General features: G+C 44.3%; 1 protein-coding gene across 1 annotated transcript in view; it reads right to left on the bottom strand.

Moving 5' to 3' along the window:
* The window catches only part of SCN10A (sodium voltage-gated channel alpha subunit 10), an 89,541-nt gene that overhangs the window by 51,290 nt on the left and 12,260 nt on the right, over nt 1-25,991 (bottom strand). Inside the window, exons 4-12 of the mRNA XM_046677233.1 lie at nt 17,982-18,110; nt 17,307-17,398; nt 14,922-15,143; nt 14,453-14,516; nt 11,420-11,561; nt 11,082-11,279; nt 10,201-10,371; nt 6,400-6,693; nt 3,377-3,488 (exon numbers count right to left, since the gene is read on the bottom strand). Coding sequence (XP_046533189.1) covers nt 3,377-3,488; nt 6,400-6,693; nt 10,201-10,371; nt 11,082-11,279; nt 11,420-11,561; nt 14,453-14,516; nt 14,922-15,143; nt 17,307-17,398; nt 17,982-18,110 — 1,424 coding nt within the window. The remainder of the gene's footprint in view (nt 1-3,376; nt 3,489-6,399; nt 6,694-10,200; nt 10,372-11,081; nt 11,280-11,419; nt 11,562-14,452; nt 14,517-14,921; nt 15,144-17,306; nt 17,399-17,981; nt 18,111-25,991) is intronic.

Here is a 25,991-nt window from a genome sequence, read left to right as displayed (position 1 = left end):
TCCATCTCTCTAGCCTTATTTTGAGCCCCTGTCCTCTTTACTCTCTGTGTTCCAGCCACATCAGGCTTTTTAATTTCTTCAAGTGTTAGGCTCTCCTCTGCTTCAGGGATTTTGTGGTCCTTTCTGCCTGGAATACTTCTAACCCCAGGCTAACCTTACTGTATTTCCCTTAGCATACTGAACTTCCCCTTCAAGACACTCAGTACCTGGTAATAACTTGTTCCCCATCTTTCTCTCACTCAGCATGAGGGCAGAGACTAGGCTGTGCTCACTGCTGTGCTCCTGCTTCTAGTCTTCTGGTTTGGACAACTGCCAAGTCTTAGCTTGTATGCCGAGCATAGGTGGCTCAAGTGCCCTGAGCTCAGTGAATGGCCAAGGTCTTATTGGATTGAGCCAAACTTTCTCAGGCATGATCACTCCCAAAGAGGTGGCCTTTGTAAATCCTGTCACAACTCTGGCAGCATCAGGCATCTTTCATGTATTCCATGGGTGTAGTGGATAGATTGTCTGACCAGAGAAGATCACACGTCACCTGCCCTATGCTCAAAAAACTTTGACCTAACCTAAGGTCATCTTTACCCAGATTCTCTGAAAAATGTCAGTGTTTCTCTTACCTGTCCTAGTCTTTTCTCCAAGTGTCTTCCTTGAGAGGAAGTCTTTCCTACCTCAGGATATCTGATCATTCCTTATTCTCTTCCTGTTCATCAGTTCAAGTCACTATAAATTAGCATCACCCTCCTTCAACATCACCTTTGTGCATCACACTCCTTCACCATTCTTTCAGCAACTGTTTGTTGAGTGCCTACTATGTACCATGCACTGCTCTTCTAGGAACTGGAAATCCTGCTGTGAGCAAAACAGACAAATCTCTGTTCTCATGGAATTTACAACCTAGTGAATAAGTATAGCCAACGTCTGCTGAGTATCTATTATGTGCCAGTCATGGATGTAAGCACTTTATTTGTGCTAACTCATTTAATCCTCATAAAACACCCTAAGATGTGATGTTTCCGCTTCTTTATAGGTGAGAAAACTGAGGCACAGAGCAGATAATGGAGCTCCAAGGTTGCACAGCTTACCATAAGGGATAGAGCTGGGATGCAAACCCAGGAAGTTGGGCTCCAGGGTCTGTGTTCTTAACTACTACCCTCTGTTGCCTCTCACCCATCTCAAGACCTCCTTTGTTCTTATCTAAATTGGGATGTGTTTAGGACACTCATTTTTTTCATTCCTGTCTAATTCCTGCAAAATGCATTGCATTTGCTGTTCATCTGTCTGGAACTCTCTCCGCCATGTTCTCACAAGTCTTCATTCAGATTTCTGGTCTCCTTAGAGAGAACGGCCTTCTGCAACCACCTTATGTAAAATGGCCCCTTCTGCAGCCCCCTATTCTCCATCTTCTTCCCTATTTTATTGTTTCTCCTACTTCTCATCACTACCTGAATATCTGTTTGTGTTTAGCATCTCTATACCCTGGCCCCAGGATGTGGATTCCATGAGCACAGCCTTCTGTCTTGTTCACCACTGAATCCCCAGGACCTGGAACAATGCCAGACACATGGCAGTGCTCGACAAATGTTTGCTGATGAGTGAAGAGATGAACAAAGAGGGAAGGAGGAAGGTTGATAGTTCTGAAGAATAAATGAGAAAGCAAGCTGTTTGTATTTAGTATTTGCTGTTTGACGGCTAACAGCAAAAAAAAAAAAAAAAAAAAAAAAAAATTCCAAGCAACCCACATAGCCAACAAACTCATGGACAGAGCAGCATGGTGAAATTCTACACACCTGTGAGAAATGTTAAGCGTGCAGACAGCATTCTAATGAAAACAGATTGCTAAATAATTATCAATGAGGAAAAATCATGGAAGAGGATGTGCACACTGTTGTTATTGGAATGTGTACACATTTCTCAAAACCCAAACTCAGGTATGCAAGAAATGTGATTTAAGAGTTGTTTTTCCCTGTAATTGAATTCAATTTGTACTTCAAGTCCTCAACCTGGGGACTTTGTTTTGGTTAATTCAATATCTGCTACTACTGCATTATCTGATCTGGTGTCTGAGTTCTGGGGGGCTCAAGGTTGGTGGGAGTTGAGCTGGTCCCTAGTCATGGCCAGGTGTATTTCACTTGAGTCATCACCGTTCCCATCTGGTCTCTGGTGGGAGAGCCACAGAGATGGCTGTTCCCTCTTTGCCTCTCCACTTTCCCTTTTTGGCTCTCACTCAGTTTCTTCTGTAGCCTTCAGTGGGGGTGAGGTCATCATCCAGCTACTGTCCTGTCATGCCAGGGCCACTGGGCCCTCTCTGAGTCTGCCTCAGGCCTTCTCTACCAGGTACCTTACCAGTCCATTCTACACCACAGTTTCAGTGCCATGCTGGGCATGGAGGTATCTCTCTAAGGCTTGCCACCTCTGGCTTCACCTAGAAAGAGGGCACAGATTGGCTCTGTTTTCAAATCCCTCAAACATTTTTTTGGTTTCTGTCATCCACCATGCCTTTCCCTCACAATTAGGATTCAGCCCAGGCTTGGAGGAAAGCACACAGACCCCTTTCTCAGGAACACACCAACATCCAAGCTCCCTTCTCTGTCCTCTGGTCCGTGACATTTTAAATGTGTCTAGGGGAGATAAATAACCAGCTATGACTAACGCTGTATTTTCCATACCCCGAGACAAAATAAAGCCTGGATAAGAAGACAGGCCTTGTACTCAGGGTGAGGAGGATGCAGCCACGCTCTTTGGGAACTCCAGTGTCAGGTGGACATGACCCAGTGCCATTCTTTTCCTCCACCCTTGCCTTGGTGTAAGCAACTGGAACTTGGATGCATCCCCAGGGAGACTGAGTGGATTCCAACTTAATTGATGGAACCCTGAATTAACAAGGATTTAGTTAAATTGCCTGATTAATTTATTTAAATTGTCTTCTATTACTCAGCATAATGGGGGCTTGAGACAGAAATTAAGTTATAACCGTAAAAGTTACAGCCATGAGAAACATCAGGATAATTTTGCCATGTTTGAAAATTAAAGACTGTTCAATTTCTTGTCTACCTGTGGTAGCTTGAAGTTCTCTGGTGCCTGCCAGATCACTTTTTAAAATCTAGTTTTGTGAATATATATGAAGCAGATTTTAATCTGAATAAAAGATGAACTCGGGCATTTCATTCATTGGATTCTATTGTTTTTGCAAAATTATCCACGTTAAAAAAAACACATTGATAAAGGGTGATGGAACCAAGGGCATAAAAAAAGAGGGGCATTAGGATCCCAGGGCACAGAGATGGGTGCCCTTTGACGCCTGCTTTGGGCATCCTCTCTGCTGCTCATGTGGGGACTCATCATGGCACAAGGGATGGATATTCCAACAAACAGTACTTACCCTCAAGGACAGAGGTCATGATACTGACAACGCTCATTGCCCTTCGGACTCGGAAAGGTTCATTCAAGTATTCTGCTGATAAAAAAGTCTTCTTCTGTCCTGCATCAAGTGCCTGCTGGGACACAAACAGAGTCAGGACACTCCCCCAACCTGAAGTCTTCAGTGGCGAAGACTATCACTCAGCCTCTTATTGGCCAGTCTCTTGGGGTTGTGAGTTGCCCAGGGAAGCTATGAGCCTCTGCTTGGAGTCGTGCTTGGAGAAACAGGCTACTGCTTGAACTTGGGGTAGGAGCTCTAGCGTGAGGACCAGGGCACAGAGCTGGGGTGCAACCAGAGCCTAGGTTTGCAGCTAATGGAGGGACCTGGGCTCACCTGAGGTTCTGCAAACTCTTGCCCCAGGACAGGTACCTGGGTACCAGCGTGGGGACTGGGCTGCCTCCAGGGTCTCTGAGGTTTCTACCAAAGGGAGGTGACAGCTGCAGGAGTAGCAGGCAGTCATTATGAGACTCTGGGCTGTACACAGGACTTGAGACAGAATTCCTACTCCACAATGGGTTTTCTTGACCTCCCTTCCAATAGGCCCATTTTCCTCCCCAACACACAATCCCGTTCCAATTCCACCCAATCTCTTTCTTTCTGAGGGGATATTTATGTGTGTGTATTGTCCAGTTTTAGTTGTCTGACACAATCCTTTCGACTTTTCCCTCTTCGGGGCTTCACCGGAAGTTCTGTCTGGGTTTTGTGCCAGTTCCCTACTTCTAGTCACAGACACACCCCGGATGTGGGGAGTCCGAGGCCCACGGCAGCTGATTCAGCACTAAACAAACCATTCAGAATCCAAATTCAACAAGCATCTATTGAGCACCTGCCATAGGTGAAACTCATGGGTATACGGTAAGCGCTTGGTCCATATAAAGAAAGTTTAGAAAGTTTTCAACAGTTAGGACTCAACAAAAGACACTGACAGCTACTGTTGTCATTTGACAGATACATGTATATAAATGTAGGCACTTTATTATTCTATTTAACTCTTCAGCTATTTAGAAACCTTTTTATAAGGGGAGACACGGAGGCTTGAAGAATTTAAGGACTTGCTAAAGGACTCAGTAAATGGCACAGCTGTTATTGAAACTGGGTCCACGCAACAAGGAAGGTCTTGAAGACTTGGTCTTCATGCCAAACAATTTAACTAAAGTGAATCAAGGTCAGAATATCTAGGAAATAACAAGGTTTCTTGAATGAGGCACTTTCTAGAGTGTTCTGGCACATCCTGCAGGCTGGCCTTGACTTTAGGACTGTGCTGGCGATTCTCTGTGGCTCTTGGAGACCCGCTCTCCATCTTCTCTGCCCTGCTCTGTACCCTTTGGTTCTGGTGAGGTTTGGCCAGTGGGAGGCACAGATAGGAGATTAGAAGCTGGAAGGAGAAGGAGTTGGCTATCTGTCACCTGGCTTCTTCCCTACTGGGCTGTGGCTGGGCTGTGGCTGGGTTGTGGCCACAATCCTCCACCTGAGATCACAGGTTCTGTCTGGCCGCCTCTCACACACAGCTGCAGCTCTTGCCTTGTTCTGGTTCTGGTCCTTTCCCTCATCTCCCAGCCAAGGTAGGTCACAGAATCCCACTTTTGCTGGTCTCTAGGTGCCTCACTGTCCCTTCTTAGTTCCAGAGTCCAGTTCACACCTCTGTAAATACTTCAATAAACTCTTTCCCCTTGCCCATTGAAGTGGTTCATCTGTCTCCTGCTGGGACCCTGAATTACATGGCGTCCAATCAGAGAGGGAGCTAAGGTAACTCTGTAAGACTTATCCAAGTCAGTAGAGCCATATATTGGTCAGTTCACCACTCTGTTTGCAAACTGCTCTGTGTCCCTGGTCGGCAAGAGAGGGCAAATGAAAAACACTAGAAGCATCATTATTACTGAAACTGGAGGGAGAGCTCAAATTAAATCACAGTTCCCAATCCAATGAGGAGTCCCTGGTTTGCCATTACATTCTGTGATTATTCTGTTAAGAATGCTAGCTAGCTAGTCACCGTTGCCTAATTTGTGCATTTTGGCAAGTTATCTCTGAGTAAAGCAGGGAATACTTAGCTTCTGCTGAGATCTGTCCAGGGTACCTCCCAGGATTTCTCTGGGTCCCATTTGCCAAGCCCAGGGTAGTGTGCACAGAGCTACAGGCAGGAACAGAAGAATTTTCAATTTTTCTCCTACTCATCCAGGGAGCAAGCAGGCCCATCTTTAAAGCAGTGATATCGACCCTGATATCAGTTTCCCTACATTAAACCCAGCATATATGGGGTTAAAACCAAAACACTCATTCCCTGCTTACTCTCTGGCTTCCTGGCTCCAGAATCTACTATCCTCCATGGAGACAGACACCGTCAAGGACAAGCATCTGGACTATCTCCTCCCCACAAAGAGATACAGACTGGTGGGAAAGCTGCTGACCAGCAAGGTCACAGGCTCCCTCCTCTCTGTAGGTGTCTCAAGGCCAAAGACAGGCTGGTAGGAAACCTCCGACCAGCAAGGCCATATGCTCCCCCTCCCCTACCTAAAACCCCAAATAAAAACCCTTCCTTTTAGCTATTCGGGGAGTTTGGGATTTGAGCGTTAGCTGCCCTCTGTCCTTGCTCAGCGCTGTGCAAAAATAAAATTCCTACTTTCTTCCACCACACCCGGTGTCAGAGATTGGCTTGCTGTACAATGGGTGAACGAACTCACTTCAGGTTCGGTAACAGCAGTGGTGTTGAGAATGGACAGAGAAATGCTGAAAAAAATATGGGATCAACCGGAAAACAATCTGTATCACTGTACTGCAGAGAAAACCAGAAAACCTGTTTGACCTCAGGTGAACCCAGTCTCTCTCTCTGGGTCTCACTTGCCCTGTCTGTAAAATGGGGGTAGATGGGAGGTGTTGAGCCGAGTGAGGTTTAAAGGACCCTTGCGTGGGTGACATTCAGGACCTCTTGGCCATAGGCCTCTAGCTGGAGGGCAGCCCAAGAGAGTCTGGAGCATTCACAAACTCACCGGAACTTCGATGGCTCCAGGGGCGAGCTCACCAGTGGGCAATGTGGGGTGTCCATCTTCTCCATGCCCTGAACCAGGGTTGGGGGGTTGAGGCAGCGGACTCGTGGGGAGGGGCCCTTGCTGGCTGGCACCTCTATTCAGCAACAGGGATCCCCGAGGGCTTTCACTGCCTTCAGGAAAGGCTCCATCATCGATGACCCCATCAGGGAATGAGACGTCTTGGGCAGGGGCCCGGACATGGAACACACTGCCATGGCTAGCCCGGCGTCTTCCAGAGGTGAGGCCTAGGAAAGACTGGACATTGCCCCAAAGGAGCAGGAAAGAAGGCAGGCTGGCAGCTTGTCCTGCAGGCAAATCTGGAACTCAGCGCTTCCCTCCACCCACTCCCATTTCCCTGCCCTTATTCTCATGACCCTCCAGCATAAAATTAAAGACACAGATCCAATGGGTATTCTAGGTAAACATGGGTAGAGAACAGGGAAAAGAATATTCTTGACACAGCCTGGGAAAAGGCCAAGAGAGATGAGAGATTACAATACTTAGGATCAGCAAGTAGGTCAACATAGCCAAGGGCATGTCAGAGGACAATCTTGTCACCCAGATTGGTCATAGTGTTGGACAAATCTGTCTCCAGTTCCCTGCTCCGCATGCCAACTTATGACCTAGAGAGACTATTATGCACACCAGTACTGGAACAACCTTGGTAAACGGTTGTTGAATGAACGGGTGCACTACATTGTCTGAAAATTAGGTTCTACAATTCATTAGACTCAGCCTATATGGATGTGAGAGTTTGTGTTGCAAAGGAGGAGACAAGAGCTTTGTAATGTAATGAGCCTCCAGGATCCCTCGAGGCAAACTGTGAATAGTCAACAATGGGGAGATTGAAGATAGCATAGCAGCCCAATTTCCTGGAAGAATAATGCCATTCCTCCAAATCAATAAACATTTCCCATCAAAATCTTCCTGTGAGGGAAATGTGTGGCTTACAGTTGCCAGAGAAAAGGAGCTAATTTATAGGTTCAAAAGCCCTGGAGAGTTAATATGATGGGTTGGCTAGTTCCCATGACCACTGTGGGAACCTGACCATAACAAGTTATCAATTCTGTCCTCAGGTCATATAAAGTATTTCTAAAATCTAACCAATGACTTCCTACCAAACTCCAATGATACTACTGAATTTTCCTCCCCTTCCTTAATTCCTTTTATTTACTAAACTACCAAAGTTGGGACATTTTATCAATCAGAATCCTCTTTACTTATCCACCTATCCCACAGAACTGAGGTTTTCTTTCTTGATAATTTGGAGCTCAGTACTCTTCAGCAACTACCATTGCAATACTGGTATTCTAAACTGAGCACCTTTGGCCTAGAATATCTGCCCAAGGACTGTGGAACTCATAAAAATCCACAAATCCTTCACACTTTTTGAACTGGCATATCACACTTTAAGAATTGGCTGATCCTTATTAAAGACAGGATAACTGAATTATTTGCACTTGGGCACTAAGCAAACTAATGAAGAAACTAAGAAGAAAATTTTGGTCCCATATTTGACAGTCTGTACCTCCTTGGCCACCAATTAACATTTCAGAATTAACCTATTTGACGAGTGGTGGGCAATGTCCTCTGAATCTAAGTGTTAGACTTGCCTTAAAATGCATCATCCAAGCTGGCCATCTGGTATCCTGTGGGTTCCCCCAAATCCTTGGTGTGTCTCTCCTAGGTGCTACCCCAAACCTTTCTCTCATTGCTGCTAGTCAGAAAATGGTTTTATATAAAAACTGCCTATGGCCTATTTTCCACATGAACACACCTGGAAAAAGAGGAAGGGAATGTCTTCTTGAATGGGCTCCACTCAATCAGTTAGGATTAAATAAGTGCCCAGATGGTGCCTCCTTGTCTTTGCACTTAACATATTCTTCTTTCTGCCTGGAAAATACTCCTTCCCAAATCCTCCTAGTCCTCAATTACTGGAGGAACCTTTACTCACTATTTACTATTCATTTCAATTATCCCCTTCTCCATGAAGCCTTTCCTGACATACCCCCACCCCCATACATCTATTTCTAAAGCACCATGTATGTGTCTCTAATACAGTATTTAACACATAGCTGTTTTTATATCTGCCTCCTCCACCCAAATGGAATTCCATGAGAAATGGACCATGTTTTAGTCATCTCTTTATACCAAGCACCTAGTATTGTTAACTTAAAAAGACACAGTTCCTCTTTTTTCCCTCTGAAGGTAAGCCCAGATGGAGAGACAAGCACAGACATCAAACAATTATTGGATATCCAGGCACGAATCTATGTGGGGCTAACTGAATGGGGGAAATTAAAGTCCAATTCAGAGCGTCATTGACATTCTGTGGATGCTGTGGTTCATTCTGATCTATGATTGCCAGAGCCCTAGTCAAATCTCCTTTGAAACATCTTCTGAACTGTGCCCATGATGCCAGGTACTGCTCAAAAGAGGCAGAGCAAGGGGCAGGGCAGGCAGTGCATCAGTTAAGTTTACACATTCCACTTTGTGGCCCGGGGTTCCCCGGTTTAGATCCTGGGTGCGGATCTATGCACTGCTTGTCCAGCCATGCTGAGGCAGACAACTCACATATAAAGTAGCAGAAGATGGGCATGGATGTTAGCTCAGGGCCAATCTTCCTCAGCAAAAAGAGGAGGATTGGCAGCAGATGTTAGCTCAGGGCTAATCTTCCTCAGGAAAAAAAAAGAGGCAGAGCAAGGAAAGGAAGAGCACAGACCTTGATAAATGCTGAAATGTGAGTATCACTGAGGCCAGTGTGCATGTGAGCACATCTATGTACATTTATGCACACCTAAGTCTGGGAGTATAGAGATAGGATTCCAAAAAGTGGGACATCCTTCAGATGAGCACAGGAAAAGAGACTGAGAGGGAAGTGAGGGTCAGGAGGCCCGAAAAATAGCCATGTTGATCCCCTTTCCCATACCATTAATCTGGGAACTACCCTCCACAAAGGGGTTATTATCTCTAAAGCCTGTGGAAAAGGCGTAACTGGGGTACACAGGACTTTCAAGTGAGAGGGAGGCGGTAGGAGGAAACTTTGAGAGTACAGGGAATCTTGGAGTGAGAGGTAGAAGGTTACGATGTTAGGCAGAATTGCTACAGGGTCTGAAATGAGGTACTGAAGTTGTTCTTAGGCTGGATTGCATCACAGAGATGAGTGCTGCGTTGCTCTGTGCCAAGGAGAGGTGAGAGTTTGAGCTGCGGGGGCTGAGGTATGAGGTCAGAAAGAAGCTTGTAAATAATTTCAGCACCATGGACAATGACACCCGTCCCCTCCTCCCGCTCCGGAATTGCAGGTAAGAATGTCAGGAGGAAGACGACCCTTGATGTCTACAGGTCCACAGACACCTCAAGGTCAGAATGTCCAATGTGAGCTTACCATCTTCCCTACAAAGCTGGGTTCTTCCTCAAGTACTCCTGTTTTAGAATCATTACTCATCTAATTGCTCAATCCCGAAACCTGAGAGTCATTTTGGACTCCTCTCTCTTTTTTCCCACATTCCACAGTCCCAATCTTGTTGATTCCTCCCAACCACCATAAGTCTTTATAATCCACCCCTTTTCCCCATTCACAATACTCCTGTCCTAGTTTAGGCCACCATTGCGGGGTGGGGGTGGGGTCTGGATTACTAAAACATCCTCTTAATCTCTGTACCTCTAGCTTTTTCTCTGCTACAAACCTCTTCCCACTTCAACCTATTGTTCATGGAAGCTGCCAGGGTGTGTAATCTTTGGAGCACAACTTGAGCCCCTTACCATCCTGCGCTGGTTGTAAGGCTCAGATTGGGGCGATTTGTTGTCATCTGTGGAGTTCTCTGACACCCTTGGCTTCATTCTGTGCCTTCTGTCATTGGCATTTTTGGAGGCTAAAGGTGATGCATTGTAGGAGTGGAGAGAGGCTGTGTCAATCCCCAGTGCTGTCAGCATCTGAAGAGAGAGAACAGCAGTTGAATCCAACAGTATCTGGTTGAACTTAGCATAAATGTATTCCCTAGACATGGGGTGTCACAGAGGTGAGGGTGTCTGAAACAGAAGAGGTCAGGATTAGGACCTGGGTGGTAGTGGGATTGAGACATGACAGGAAGAGTCACCTCTAGGTCACCTCCCTAGCTCCCACCTTGTAGTAGACCCTATTGATGCTCTGCCTGGATCCCTTTTACCAGGTCAGTACACCCATCTCCAGCTGCTTGAGTGTTAGCTGATAATGGACCACAGCTGCAGCATTCTGCAGAAAATTTTCTTTGACTACATTTGTCTGGGGCAGGTGTAGGGGTACAAAAGGCCAGCCCTCTTGCCTCAGAGTAGGGCTAACTCTGTGGTATGTCATGCCCCAGCACTCCCCATGGGATCAGGCTGAAGGTAGTCTTGCTGAGGCCACCTTCTTGTGTAATTCTTCCCCCGTCCCATGCTGCTTCCTTCACTCTCCTTCTTAGAGAACCCCTCAATAAATTATTTGCATGAGATCTTTGCTCAGGTTCTTCTTTTGAGAAAACCTGCCCTGAGATCATCCCTGAGGTAAGATGAATCTTCCTATAGTTTTCTAGAATAATAGCCTTAATCTAAGTGGCTGATCCAGACCTCTGCCCAGGAATGTACAGCTTGCAACAGCCTTCACAAAGCTTCCACCCCTCACAGACCTCCTGCTCCTTCCGGAGCCTCTCAAGGGCCTCCTGGAATGTCTTCTCCTTGGCTTTAATTTCATCAATAGTTGCCTGGTTCTGCTCCTCATATGCCATGGTGACCACAGCCAAGATCAGGTTGACCAGGTAGAAAGACCCCAGGAAGATGACGATCACAAAAAAGACCATATATGTTTTCCCAGACACCCTCAGGGTCTGCAGATTCAAGAGAAAGAAGAGAGATATATACCCAGAGTACAAAGGCCCCTGACATTGTCAGGCTCCTCCAGGAAAAATGTAGCCATACAGCTGACCCCCCTCCAACCAAGTCTGTAGGGAGACAGGCAGATCACTACCTGCTGGTAGAGGCGTTCCCATGAATCCTGTGTCATGAGGCGAAACAGTGAGAGGAAAGCCCAGGCAAAGGAATCAAAGCTGGTGTAGTTAAAATCCGGGTTGTCAGATGTTTTAAGGCAGAGATAACCTTTAGGACAGTGGCTGTAGCAAAAATAGAGAAGGTCATCAATTGCACAGCCCCCTGTTTATTGAGGGTAAAGCAGCCCAGGGCTACAGGAAGACCACAGGGTTTGAAGCCAAAGATTGGCCTTCCTCTTATTAGCTGGATGACCTTGGACACTTAGTCTCTTTAGGTCTCATTAATGGGACCATTGCCCAAATGGTTTCATTGCCCATTAAATGGGGTTGAAAATACTTTCACTTCATAGTTTCATGCACAGGGGAGTGGCTTGGGGATGGCCAACTGACTGCCCATACATGACCCTATAAGGTGGTAAGCTCTTTGCAAGTTCACACCAGGGGATGGAGAGTTACTACCAATAATGGAGATTTAAAACCTGAGCCAGATGGCATCACCTGCAGAGTTGTCTATCAAAGGAGGACTCACATTAGCCAAGTCCACTGACCAATTATACATAACAATGAAAACAACACTTTCCAATTACTGAGCACTTACTGTGTGCCACTCTCTCCCCTAAGTGCTTCAGACACACTATGATTTAATCATCTCAACAATCCTCTTTTACAGATGTGGAAGCTGGGGTTCAGAGAGAAGAAGTCAGTTGCCTAAAACCACACAGATGCCAATGTGTTTATTTAAAAGGAGAAATATAACTGTCAAGTAGCCTATGAAGACTGACCTATGAAGGAGGGCCAAACTGAAGATGACTGCTTGGTGAGTATTGGGGTGGGGGTGCTGGACTCCTCTCTCTTATAATAAGGGGATAAGTTGGTGTCAAGAAGTATCTCTAAGCTCAGGGCATGCGAGGTGCTCTCGTACATTCTAGTGGGATGATCTGACTGAGAAAACAGTCATGCCTTGTTTATAGTTTGGGGTGCTACTGCTCCAGGATTCCTCCACCAACACTGACTTCTGGGGCTCTCTTTATTCCAGACAACTACGCAAACACACAATCTCAGGGCCCATACAATTGACTAGGGTCCCAGCAACTTGATTATAATCATTCTCAATTCTGTCTCCAACTTTGGTTGGAGATGTGCGAATTCCCAAACTCTGTAGGCCCACAGGTAAAGACGGTCTCTTGGTTCGCTCTCCCAAGGAACTAGCCAACCCATTACCTATGTTACCCATTTCCAGGTCTTCCATGGAACCTCTCTATAGCTGCTCCACATCAACAGCTAATGGCTCTAAGAATCAAATGAGACCACGATGCAAAGCTTCTTGCATGGTACCTTCAGCATAGCAAATATTATATGTAAAATGCAAAGTTAAAATCCCTGCTGTTTTTGACCTGAAGCTACCAAAAGGATGGACTGGAATAACACCTGTGAAAGAAAGCTGAAAATCATCAAGTATTTCCTAGTACTTGTTCTCCACCTTGAGACCTCAGACTTTCCTCCCACAATGCCACTGGTCAGTGCAGGACTTCACTCAGGGCTCTGGCTTCTCTGTGGCCCAGCGCAGGACCCAGCTTTGGTGTTCACAGCATGCCCTTCAGGGCTCACTCTGCCCATCATCCTGAGCTGACCGCCACTTACCATCCCAGACCTACCCACTTCTTTGCCGCCTGGCCAGGACCTGCCCGGCAGGATGTCTGGTCTCTCTTGGAGCTGGAGCTGGGCGGGCAGCATGGATGGAGCCCACAACTTTACTACGAACAGCCCTTGGGCTACTCTGGAGCCGCCACCTTGAGAAATGCCATTATCCTGACAGGAAAAGGACATTGAGGGGGCCCTATGTTTAAATTTAAGTCAAAGGCAGGTGAAAATTGACATTGGAACAATCCTCTCCCTGAGCCAAACAGCCAAATGCCAAGTGCATTTGTGAAGAAAGAGGTCAAGGAGCCTATGTTGATCAAATTCTCCTATTTGTCCCCACTCCTCAGCTGTATCAGAGATTGTTTTCCTAGTGAGCTGAGTAAGGCAGAGCTCCACACAGGTCTCACCCAGCTCCACTTGGGCAATATGGGGCTGTCAGCCATTCAGGGAGTGGGATCATGGGGGTTTAGCGTTCCAGATCCCCAGCCATGGAGATGAGAGAGATAAGCCTTTCTAATCTATTGCCTGGACCCTTTCTGTCCACGCCTGCACCAGTGGTCAAAGCAGCTGGCAGACCTGAGGGGTCTCTTACCCATTACTTTGTCTCACATCTTGTTCTGCCACCTGGAATGGCTTCCATCCAAACTATCTCTTGTTCAACCAACCTGGAGACATCCCGCCTGCCCTTCATAGCTCACCTCAGCCCCCGCAGACAGCCTTCCCTGACCTCCTCCCCTGCCTCACACCATCGCCTCACTGTGTTTCCCCAGCCAGTGGGGCCTCTAGCATGGCACTGGTTCTCCATCGCGTAATAGCTCAATGGATATGCATCAGAGCTCACAAACTGGCAGCTTGCAGGCTGAATTTGGCTTGCAGAAATATTTTATTTGGCCCACAATATGGAGACATTTTTTGGAATTGGTAGAGAATATTTATAGTTGGGAAATTTCACAGAAAAATCTAAATTTCCAGTCTCTCTTTTAAAAGTTGGAAGAGCTGGAAGCGGTGGACCCACATGACAACCAAAAGCTGGACTGAGCAGTGGCTGTCCCCTTTATCTGGGGCATGAACTCTCACTGCCATGGTTCCGCCCAGCCTATTCCTCTCATTTGTTGTGATGTGTCTGACCTTTGTAAGAATTTGAAATTGTGAAGTTGGATGCATGTGTCTCTTCCTCTTTTGTGTGAGGATAATGAAACCCACGTGATTGCATTGTGGTGATTAAATGTAGAACATTTGACACAAACTATATTTAATAAGTATTAGTTCCTTCCCATGGTAGATTGTTTTCAAAAATGGCCACAGGAATGCTGATGACAAGAAGGAAAATGGACTACTGGGCATTGGTGATTTGTCGTGGGTTGGGCACTCACCCTGCATCAGATCCATTGCCACACAGTAAGGGATCAGAAGTGCCCTGCTTAATGAAGTAGAAATCTGCAAAACAGAGGAGGGAATGAAAGCCTCATCTATTGTTCTGGACGTTCCAACCCAAGCCTTGTGCGGTGAGGGCAACACCTCCTAAGTCTTCTGCACAAGCAAGGTGAGTTCCCTCAGCTACGTGCACTCAGTGGGCATGCTGGGACACTTGGAAGGGGAAAAGTCCCATCTGGGGACAGAAAAGCTGAGCAGTGACTTCAGCTCCGAGCCTCCCCCAGCAGAGGCAGAATGGTCTGCCTCTGGATTTATAGCTCATTTCCTTGTCAAAGGGACATTGGGCAACAGAAAATGAAGGACCCGCAAGCAAAACACAACTCAGGAGAAGCACTTCAGCAGGAAAGAGGAATGAAAATATATGTCTCTACAGGTCTGCAGGGGCTTCACACCCCTTGCCAACCAGACCTTTGTCCGTATGGCAGAAATTCGACTGGAGTTTTTCGTAAGAGGAGTAATTGGCCGTCTCGTTGAGAGTTGTGCAATCTTTGACACATTTGTTCTTGAGGTTGCCCTTGAAGAGCTGCAGGCCCACCAGGGCAAAGACACTCAGGCAGAAGACGGTGAGGATGGTCACATCAGTCAGCTTTTTCACCGAGTGGATCAGGGCCCCCACGATGACCTTCAGCCCTGCGGAAAGATGACAGCGACACTCCCACATGGATGAGGTACCACACACAGAGCATGTGTGCCTGGCATGCTTGCATCTTAGCCATCCTACCCTCTCCCTACATGCAGGTGGGAGGTATTTTACAAACTCTAGGGCAGTTCCAAGCCCAGTTCCTCATCAGAACCTTGCAATAACCCTGAGAGGCGGGCAGGCAGGCAAGCAGAGATTATTGTCCCATTATAAAGATGGGGCAACTGAGACTCAGGCAATGCATTTCTTGTCATCTTAAGCTAATAAATTCCTCACAGTAGCAGTTCAATTTAAAAAACAATTGTTGAGTATCTGCTATGTTCCAGGCACTGTGCTAGACGTGAGGCTACTAACTTCACTCCAATCATTTGGCATCTGTCTCTCTGCACTCACCTTAGTTCTGGGAGGCAGCTTGAGGCTGGGGACACATGAGCCTCAATGCATGTGTGTGTGTGTGTGTGAGAGAGAGAGAGAGAGGGAGTGAGAGAGAGAGAAAGGCATACAAGGGAGATAGACTGAGACAGAGAAAGAGCGACAGAGACACAACAACACTAAGAGATGAACATCACAATAGAGTGAGACCATGAGAGACACTGAGAGAGTTGCTGAGGCAGAAACAGAGAGAATCTAAGAAGGAGCTATCCCAGAGTCAAGTACAGCTGGCAGCAAAGATGGGGCCCCTGCTTATTTGAAGAAGGATAATTTGTTGCTCTGGCAAAAGAAATCAGCTTCTTTGGGAAAGCAGCTTCATGGGTAGCAGGAAGAGCTCTGACCAGGAAAGCAGTCTGGGATCTATCCTTGCCTTGTCATTTTGTTCAACAAATAACCCACTGAATATGACCCGTGTTAGTCCCTGGGCTGGGAGCTGAACAATGGTGAAGGCACTGGCATGTGGTGGGGTTGTCTGAAGACTGAAGGGAAACTCTGTAGGATTATCAAGCAGGTGGGCACAGATAAGAGCAGCCCCCAACTGAAGCCTGGAGTGGGGATGGGGTGAGATGGAGGGTGGGGAATTGAGACAGACCAGGGAGTCTCCTCGAGGAGGTTGGCAGAGCCCTGAGGAGCGAGTATGAGTTGAGTAAAGAGAGGAGGAAGGACTCTCCTGATGGAAGGAGCAGCATGGTCAAAGGCTGAGGGACGAGCAGAAGTGTGCAGTATTTGTGGAACCACAGGTAGATTTTGGAACCAGATCTGAGGCAGACAGTGGAGAGAGATGAGGCAGGAGAGGGAGTCTGGAGAGGGCAGGTCTTGTAAACAAGACTCAGGGTCTTCCTGGCTAAGAGTAGGTAAGAGTGAGAGCAAGTGGCAGAACTGACTGCTTATTGCTAATACTCTCTTCATGAAGAAGCTTGTCCAGTGGGAGCTGGCGAAAACTTTCCAGTTGCTCCCTGCAGAGTCAGACATAGAGTGGTAGAAAGGGACTTCCTCTCCAGCATGAGTGTTGCTATTTTGCCGATGAAGGAATGGATTCTCAGGTGAGGGAGGGGAGATAATCCATCAGGCCACGAGGGGGAAGCGTTGAGTCCTGTCTCAGGGCTGTCACTCTCCCTCCACCAGTCAACGAGGAGTATCACTGGGCTACTCGTGACAGCAGAGATCTTGGAGGCCCAAGAACGTGAGCTCTGGTGGACTACTTTTGTTTACGAACTCTCTGTAATCAAGTATTGCCTAATTGTTTTCTCCTCTGGGGGTCCAAAGATAGAGCTCAGCCTCAAGGTTTCAGATCCATGGACATGGCAAAGACATTCACCAGAGCCTCCGACTGCCTTCTCCCTTCCTCCCTGGGCCCAAGTTTACACCTTTGGTTTAAGGTATAAATGAGAATCTGATTGGAGGCTCGCTGAACCCCACAGCAACATAAAATGAGGACATGACCTTCTTGTCATGGATGCGGAGGCCATGTGGCACCATGAACAGAGTATTGGCCTAGGAATTGAGACATTGGGTTTCCAGGTCACACTTTACCTCCTACTAGTGATGAGGACTTGGGATTGTGTCTTCTGCTGCCTAGGCCTCAGTTTCTTTGTCTCTTAAGTGGGGACAATATTCCATGCCCTGGAACTTTACAGGGCTCTTGTGAAAATCAGAGGAAGACTTTATGCTGTGGAAATCAACATGTGCTCTGAATAAATGTGCTGGTTAAGGCAGCTCACCCGGGATCACAGAAACTGTTTTTAAAGCTCTAAGAACTCTGAACGTCCGCAGGCCTGAGATCCCTCGGAGATCCATCACTTCACCAAGGTATCTGTAGGACCAGAAGTCAGTCAGCATCTCTGCAAGGGGAGGGTCCTGGGAGTGCATGCAGCATAAATGAGAACAATTTTGGGAACACGAGCCTAGAAAGGACCCAGAACAAACACAGAATCTAGTAACACTTCCACCTATAGACCGACACTAACACTGATTCCTTTATTGCATTATCTTTCAGAATGGTCCCTTTGGGAAGATGCATTGTGTGTGGGGCTCTGTGTGCTACACGTATGGATGGATATTCAAGCATGTGGGCTTGGCCAACCAGTCTTCTCAAACACTGATTCCTCAGGGAAAGCACTTCATGCCAGGTAGATGCAAGGTTGAGCTTTGTCTGATCCACTTTGACAGGCCAGTTATGGGCTCAAATTTGAGGTCTCTGACTTCTCCCTGAGGGTATGGAACTAACCCTGGAAAGTGACTCCCAAAGCAACACTTGGTGGCAAGAAAACCCCAGGCCGCCAGTCCCAAACGAGGAAGCTGAATGGAGATAAGGAAACACCTCCAGAGCCTGAGCCTAGATACACCCAGAAGCTCCACACAGACACACAGACACATCAGCATGGAGAAATACTCACGCCAGAGTAATGACGCTAAAATCCAGCCAGTTCCACAGATCTCGCATGTACGCAAACTCATTTAGACAAAATCCTCTTGCCAGTATCTTGATCAAGGCTTCAAAGGTGTAAATGACAGTGAAGATATACCTGGGAGTGAAGGTGGAAAAGGAGAGTTGACTGTGCCTGGGGAGAGCTCTGGGGGAGAGCTGCTGTGATTGCTCCAAAGGCAAGCATGCAAAGATCATCACCAGCTGGGAAAGGGAAGATGGGAAGGGAAGGAGATAACACACAGACGGAGGAACTTAGAGGAGTCACACAGATGAGCAAGGTGGGGAGGGATGTGTGTGGCTGAGATGATTGCAGCATCTGCTGCTCTGAAGGTAGGCAGAGGGCAGTGGTAGCTCAAGAAGTACCACAAGGTTCAGAACAAGGATCTTCCTGTTCCATGAGGTTCCCAGAGGCTCCTCGCCCTGAGGGAAGCTGGAGGCACTTCTCTGAAATCGCTGAGGGCTGAAGATGTGGAAGAGGGCCAGGCCCTGCTACATCCCCCGTCTCCAAAGTTCTCTACTTCTGGCTGTCTTTTCTTCTCACACTGTGTCTGGTCTGCCTTGTTTCTGGCCTCAGGCATCCCAGTCTAAGAACCATATAAAGCAATAAGCAACTAGGCATCATGGAAGAAAAAGGCATCTAAATTCACAAGCATTTTCTCAAGAGGATGGATCCCGTTAGAGGACCATCTCAAAACAGCCCTTTTATTCTTCTGGGCACTTTGTGGGTTTGGATTTGAACAGATGGTTCTGGAGCTGATGTTGAGAGTAGGGTAGTGTCTGTCAAACATTCAGAACCCCTCAATCACCTACAGCAGTGGTTCTAAAACTCTAGCAAGCACCTGAACCACCTGGAGGGCTTGTTCAAATGTGGATTTCCGGGCTCTTCCCCTAGAGTTTCTAATTCGGGAAGTCTAGGGTAGTGCCTAAGAATCTGCATTTCTAACAAGTTCCCAGCTGATGGTAATGTTGCTAGCCTGGGGAACTGCCCTTTTAGAACCATTGACAAAAGGGATTCAGATGCACATGTAAATCACATGTAATTTTGGATACATTAAATTTTTTAAAATTATAAACATAAACACTGGTGTTAAAAATGGGAAGACTTTTGATTAAATATGACAGATTGAACATATGTATTTACCTCCATCTTTTCTGAAATCCTTCTTAAATGATAGTAAAAGGATTTTTTAAAAAGCGCAAACCCACTAGAACGAAGATAATGGAGAACACAACAATAGCGTTTTGGAAACTAGAGAGCGGATGGGTGAGTGGCAACTGACAGAGCAGACCCAAGAAAGTGGAAACCTTAGCTGGAAGTGGGGAGTTCCCAGAAACCAGCCAACCCACATTGAAGAGCAGCTCAGGACTTAGAGATGCTAAGTGCTTCTGAAAGTGGGGATGGGGAGAGGGTGGCAAGTGGGGCTGAAAGGACAGTTTGAGAGTCTTTACAAGAAGCAGTTGGGCTAGACCCCACTCCACATTACCCATCCAGTGAGGAGCTGCCTCCTCTGCTCTGGAAATGGACTGGATGTTCATTTTCTCAAGAGATGAACAAAAGGGAGAGAGCTGCATACTGAAACAGGAGTATCAAGAAAAAATTTACATGCTGGAGGCAGACAACCCTCTTCTTCCCCTCGGTAAGTGCCTAGAAGCCTGGCAGTCAGATTAATAGCCCGGGAAGATGCTGCACTTTTAATATGGACAGCCAGCCAATGAGCATCAGGAATTGGAGGGGTGCTTCTAACACCAAAGACTAAAGCAACCAAACAGGAAAAAAAAAAAAAAAAAAAAAGAAAGAAAGAAAAAGAGACAATGTGGGGAGCAGAAGAAAAGTTAGGGGGAAAAACCCCATCATTAACATTTTTATAGAGTTAAGAGACGAGAAAATAGTGGATACATAAAACAAGAACAGAATGCTATAAACAAGAATGTTCCCAGAACAAAACACAATTTTTGAAAACAAAAATATGATAGCGAAAGTAAAACATTAATAGGACGGCTGGAAACAAAGTTGAGGAAATCCCATAGAAAGTGGAACAAAAAGACAGAAATGGATAAGAGGTGATAAAAGTATGAAAAATTAGAGAGTCAGGCCAGTAGGTACAATTTCTGACTAATGAGAAATCTAGAAAGAAACAGACAGGAGCAAATTATCAAAGAAATAATTTAAGAAAATTTCCCTAAACTGAAGGATCTAAGTAATCAGCTAAAAACACCCACAGTTGTTCCAAAACATGAATGAAAAGGCTCATATCATGGCATAACATCACAAAATTTCAGAACCTTGTGCACAGAGAGAAGAGTCTAACTTTTCTTGAGGGAGCAAAAATCACAGGCCACAAAAAAAACTATCAGATTTCTCTTTTTGTTTTATTTTGTTTTTTGGGTTTTTTTTTGAAGAAGAAGAAGATTAGCCCTGAGGTAACATCTGCTGCCAATTCTCCTCTTTTTGCTGAGGAAGACTGGCCCTGAGCTAACACCTGTGCCCATCTTGCTCTACTTTATATGTGGGATGCCTGCCACAGCATGGCTTGACAAGGGGTGCGTAGGTCCGCAGCCAGGATCCATACTGGCAAACCCTGGGCTGCCGAAGCAGAACATGCAAACTTAACCACTGCACCGGCCCCTCAGATTTCCTAATAGCAACCTTGGAGGTTACGAGACAATGGAACAATGCCTTCAAATTTTTGAGGAAAATAATTTCTAATACAGAATTTCTTCCCCAACTAAACTGTTAAGATGAGGGTAGAAGAAAGACAACTACAGATGTACAGTCTCTGAAAATTTACCTCCTATCTACCCTTCTAAGAAAGTTACTAGAGGATGCACTCTAAAAAACAAGGAAGTAACCAATAAAGAGGAAGACATGGGATGCAGAGGAGAGACAAACGGAATCCAAAAGAGGATGGAGAAGGAAAAATCTCCAGAAAAGAGCTGTGCATCAGGCCTTGAGAACATCTAGGTTAGATTAAAGCAGGAGATAGAGATTCTAGGAGTGATTTCCCCAAGAAAAGTGGAAACTGATGTGTTTGAATAAACTGAAGCAAAAATTAAAGCTCTGGAGAAAAATTTGGGAGCAAATTGGTGATAAATATATAGAAAACTGAGCAAATGAAGAAACGAAATCCTTATTAACTCCAGAGAAAGCAAAAACATGCAAAAAGGAAATGTAATCAAAGTAATTGCATGATATATCTGTGAGTAGTAATTGCTTAACAATACTATTACATAATCATATAAGTAGTTGGACAATGTACATGTTATCTGGTTATCTAACCAAAATTTATAACTGTAATGGGAAGACGAGTCCAAGAGGAAATGAGTGTGTGTATGCTGACCCAGCTCTTTTTTTCCATAGCAGAAAGTCAATAGATGATATCTAAAATGGAAAAATAAAAAAATAGTAGTGTGAGTATATTATTAGAGACGGAGATATCAGAAGAAAGAGGTAAAAAAGCTGAGAGTAGTTGCCTCTGGAATTACGGGATTAGGGGTGAGGAGATGAGAAACACGAAATTGCTGTTTTTATTAGAATCTTTATAGAACTATGAGACCTTTTAAACTATAAACCTATATATCTTAAATAAAAGTAAAAATCAAATTAAAAAGTGAATAGCAGTAACATTTGTCCATATCTGTAAGAGGAGAAATAGTGTTTGAAATCATTCACAAAGAAATCTATATCTGGCTGGGTAGCTGCCTGAGCTGTCAGCTTCCATATTGTGTTGGTGTTCCCCCAACTCTTTATGTTTTCTAAATTAGAAAATCTTAACTCAGAATTATAGGCTGTTGGGAAACTTTGATGGATATTTCTGGCTTTCCAGATCAATCACAGATCCAGAAATTATGGAGAAATTTCTCTCTAAAGACTGTTTTCAGTGTTTCACCGGCCTAGTGCCACTGAAAGCTGAAGGTTAAAGGTCTCAATTTGGGAGACAGCAGCTGATGGAGTGACATCCTCTCTCTGGAGGCATTTGGCTCCGAGGCATTTCATCACATTCAGCTGCAGCATTTGGACGTGAGTTTTTATCTTTTTTTTTTGTAGGGAAAGATTTGCCCTGAGTTAACATCTGTTGCCAATCTTTCTCTTTTTTGTTTTTCTCCCCAGAACCCCAGTGCATGGTTGTATATCCTAGTTGGGTGTCCTTTGAGTTCTTCTATGTGGGCTGCCGCCACAGCATGGCAACTGACAGACGGATGGTGTGGTTCCAAAACCGGGAAATGAACATGGGCCGCCAAAGCAGTGAGAGCATGGGGCTTTAACCGCTAGACCATCAGGGCTGGCTCTTGGATGTGATTCTTAATATACAAAAGACATATCTGAAGTGGCTTTTCTGATGAATGAAGAAAGTCATTGGGTATTGGGAAAAACTCAAACTCTCAGCCATTGAGCCATTTGCACCACTGCTTGGTTTTAAGAATTCCGATGTCTAATCATTAAAAAATCCTGATATTTAGGCCCTGAAGTCAAAAATCCATACTGTTCAAAATCCTGAATGTATTACTGAGACACACCACATGTATTCATGGAAATGGTAATTTAAAAGGATTTCATTCCTTATTTTAGAACACTGTAAACCTTTTTGGTGTGCCAGCCAGAGCAATTCTGTGTGGAGAGCAAGCATCTTGTACTCACTTCTCGTTTCAGCCCAGTAGGCTGAGGAGACGTATACTAAGTGGCCACAATCAGCTGGCATTCACAATTTCAACTACATCCCTCAACAGCAAATCAGAGTCTGGAGGCAGGTTATGGACCCCCTGCTGTGTTGCATGAATAAGGCATGTACCGCCTTTGGAAGCAATATTTTTCATTTGTATAGCAATGCCTTCCCCTGCTGACCATGTGGCTGGAGCTTCCTCAGTACCAATTCATCATATCTTTTTTTTTTCAATTGTGGAAAAATACATGTAACATAAAATTTACTACTTTAACCATTTTTAAATATAAAATTCAGTGGCATTAAGTCCATTCACAATATTGTGCAACCATCACCACCATTCATCTCCGGAACTTTTTCATCCTTCCAAACAGAAACTGTACTCATTAAGAACCCCCCATTCCTCCCTCCCCTATGCCCCGGCAACCTCTATTCCATGTTCTGTCTCCATGAATTTGCCTGTTCTGCGTACCTCATATGAGTAGAATCATACAAGATTTGTCCTTTTACATCTGGCTAATTTTACTTAGCATAATGTTTTAAAGGTTCATCCATATGGTAGCAGGTATCAGAATCTCAATCATTTTTAAGGCTGAATAAAATTCCATTGTATGTACAGACCACATTTTGTTTATCCACTCACCTGTCAATGGACGTTTGTGTGTTGTTTCTACCTTTTGGCTATAGTGAATAATGCTGCTATGAACATTGGTGTACAAGCTAACATATGTTTTTAAAGTCTATTTCATAGTTTACAAACTAATGATTAATTAAACCAAAAATCTCTTATATTAAAATTAGCTTCATGATAAATAGTGCAAAAAGTCATCGAGCACTTCTCTCTCACATATATGGTGACAACTGATTTATTCATAGTTTTATTCAACTATAAAGTAAAATGTCTGCTTGTTTACATACATAACCATCATTGATTTTAAAGGCCAGTCACATTATAAGAAATTCAATATTTCTGAGAAAGAAATTCCACTAATTGTTTCCTGATTTCTTTCCAACTGCAATATTTCTCATTGATTTTGAAGCTGGTTTCCTATCTTACCAGCAAGAGTATAATTGTGTTTGTTTTTTCCATGAGGAAGAATGATGACCATATAGTTTTCTCGTCTCTTCAACTTGTAACACCAAATTTTGACAATTTTGTAATGGAAAGCCTTATTTTGTGTTTGTACTAGAGATAGTCAATTGGTTTAATAGTGGGTTGATGAGTTTTACTGGAAAATAATGTGGAAGTTTTGGTAGCTTTATATTATTATTTGTTAAAAATGTTAACAGATAAAAACTAAGTACTAGGACAAAAGGATCATTGATCCAATGAAATTTAATTATCATTTTTCCTTGTCATGCTTCCTGCTTTCTTATTTATTCTTTATCTGCCTTTGTGAGATTATCCACATCCATTGTCCACTTGTCTTGTGACGTACATATTCAAGCTTTAGATTTTTGACGAGTCCATTCATTACTTATATTTGTGAACTTATTTTATATTGTAGGATTTATTTTCTATTTTTGTCACTATTGTTTTATTTCTGTAAACCACTTTTGAAATCCTGACTCATTTTTTTGAATTGCGATATTATGCAATGCAACAGTAACAATGACAAATGCAAGTTTAACAAACGGAAACAGTAACTGTCAAATGATGATAAAACACGTTAAGATAAACTACCTGTGATTAATTTCACGTTAACCAGTATGAGCTAAATCAGTCCTTGAAGCACGTACCCTGCTTTTGAGAACGCAAAACGTCATAAATACTATGAAAATTAGAATTAATCTTACATTTCAGATTTTTAAATTATCTGTGCATAAAATGATTGCATTGCTTTTTCTTCTGAATTTGTCAAATGCTTTAGAGGTTACTGAGAGACTTCCGGTGATCAATAGAGATCTTTAGATCACTTATTGAGAAACATTGTAGGGGGTGAAGAGAGCTGAATTGCTCTTCCAAGCAGAGTGAGAAGAATTTTGAGTTCCCAGGGACAATACAGGAGGAAGACAGTGAGGCAGAGAGATGGAAAAGCAACCCAAAGAGACGTTTATGAGAGAAGATTATAAGTCAGCCCCATTTACCAAGATAGATCAAATGAAATACTGGCAAATTGAATCCATCAATGATCAAGCTGGAACTAATAAAAATAGATCAGCAAATTTTTTAATGTAGCCTCTACATTAATAATATTAATATATTAAAGACTATATAATAATCTTAATAAACATAGAAATATTGATAAAAACCAACACTCATTCAAAATGAAACTTTCAATAAACCAGAAGTGGAAAGAAATTTCCATAATTTGGTTAAGGGTAATTATGATAATCCCGTAGTCATCATGATAATAGTGAAATATTAGAAGCATATTCTTTACAATTAAGAGCAAAAGAAATTTGCTCACTATTATAGCTACAATCCAGCATTGTGCTGGAGGTCCTGGCCAGTTCAATAAGAAGGGAAAAATAAACAAGTGGTATAAGAATCATAAAGAAAGAAACAAGTTCATCATTATTTGCAGATGATATGGTTGTTTAAATAGAAAATCCAAGAGAATCTACAGAGAAATGTAACTTGTGAAGGAGTTCAGAAAGATAGCTGGATGCAAAACCAATATACAGAAACTAATAACATTCATATATTTTAGCAGTAAAAGTAAATATTCAAAAGGGCAACCAAAATGATAATGTACCTAAGCATAAGATATGTAAGAACTTTGCAGAAGACATTATAAAATGTTATGGAAAAACATAAAAGAAGGTCTGTATCATTTGGGAGGTACACCATGCTGGTGCGTGGGAAGGCTTGGTATTATAAATGTGGCAATTCTTCCCATGGTGATAGATAAATTCAATGCATCTACAATCAAAGTTTCAACAGAGTTGTAAGAAAAAAACTTGAAAATCTGACCCTTCCATTGATATGGAAAAGTAAAGAAGCAGGAAGAATCAAGATGATTTTCATGAAGACAAATAAGGAGGGGGGTTATCATCAACTGGGTCAAATCTTATTGTAAAGCATTTAGAGCTGTGTAGTGTTGACTCAAGGAGTAACAAATAGATTACTGGGAGAAACAGACTTGAGGATGCTTGAGAATCTGGTGCATGACAGGGGTAGTAGAAGGTATTACTCAGGAAACAATGACCTATTGAAAATGGTGTGGGGGGCCGGCCCCGAGGCTTAGTGGTTAAGTTTGGCACCTTCCACTTTGGTTGCCCAGCTCCACTCGTTCAGATCCTGGCTGCAGACCTATAGCACTCATCAGTTGTGCTGTGCCAGCGAACACATATACAGTGGAAGAAGACTGGCACGG

The sequence above is a fragment of the Equus quagga genome, chromosome 1 (genome assembly GCF_021613505.1).
Source record: "Equus quagga isolate Etosha38 chromosome 1, UCLA_HA_Equagga_1.0, whole genome shotgun sequence".
Classification (NCBI taxonomy): Eukaryota; Metazoa; Chordata; class Mammalia; order Perissodactyla; family Equidae; genus Equus; species Equus quagga.
The sequence above is the reverse complement of the archived record's forward strand: the minus strand, read 5'-3'. Positions and strand labels throughout refer to the sequence as shown.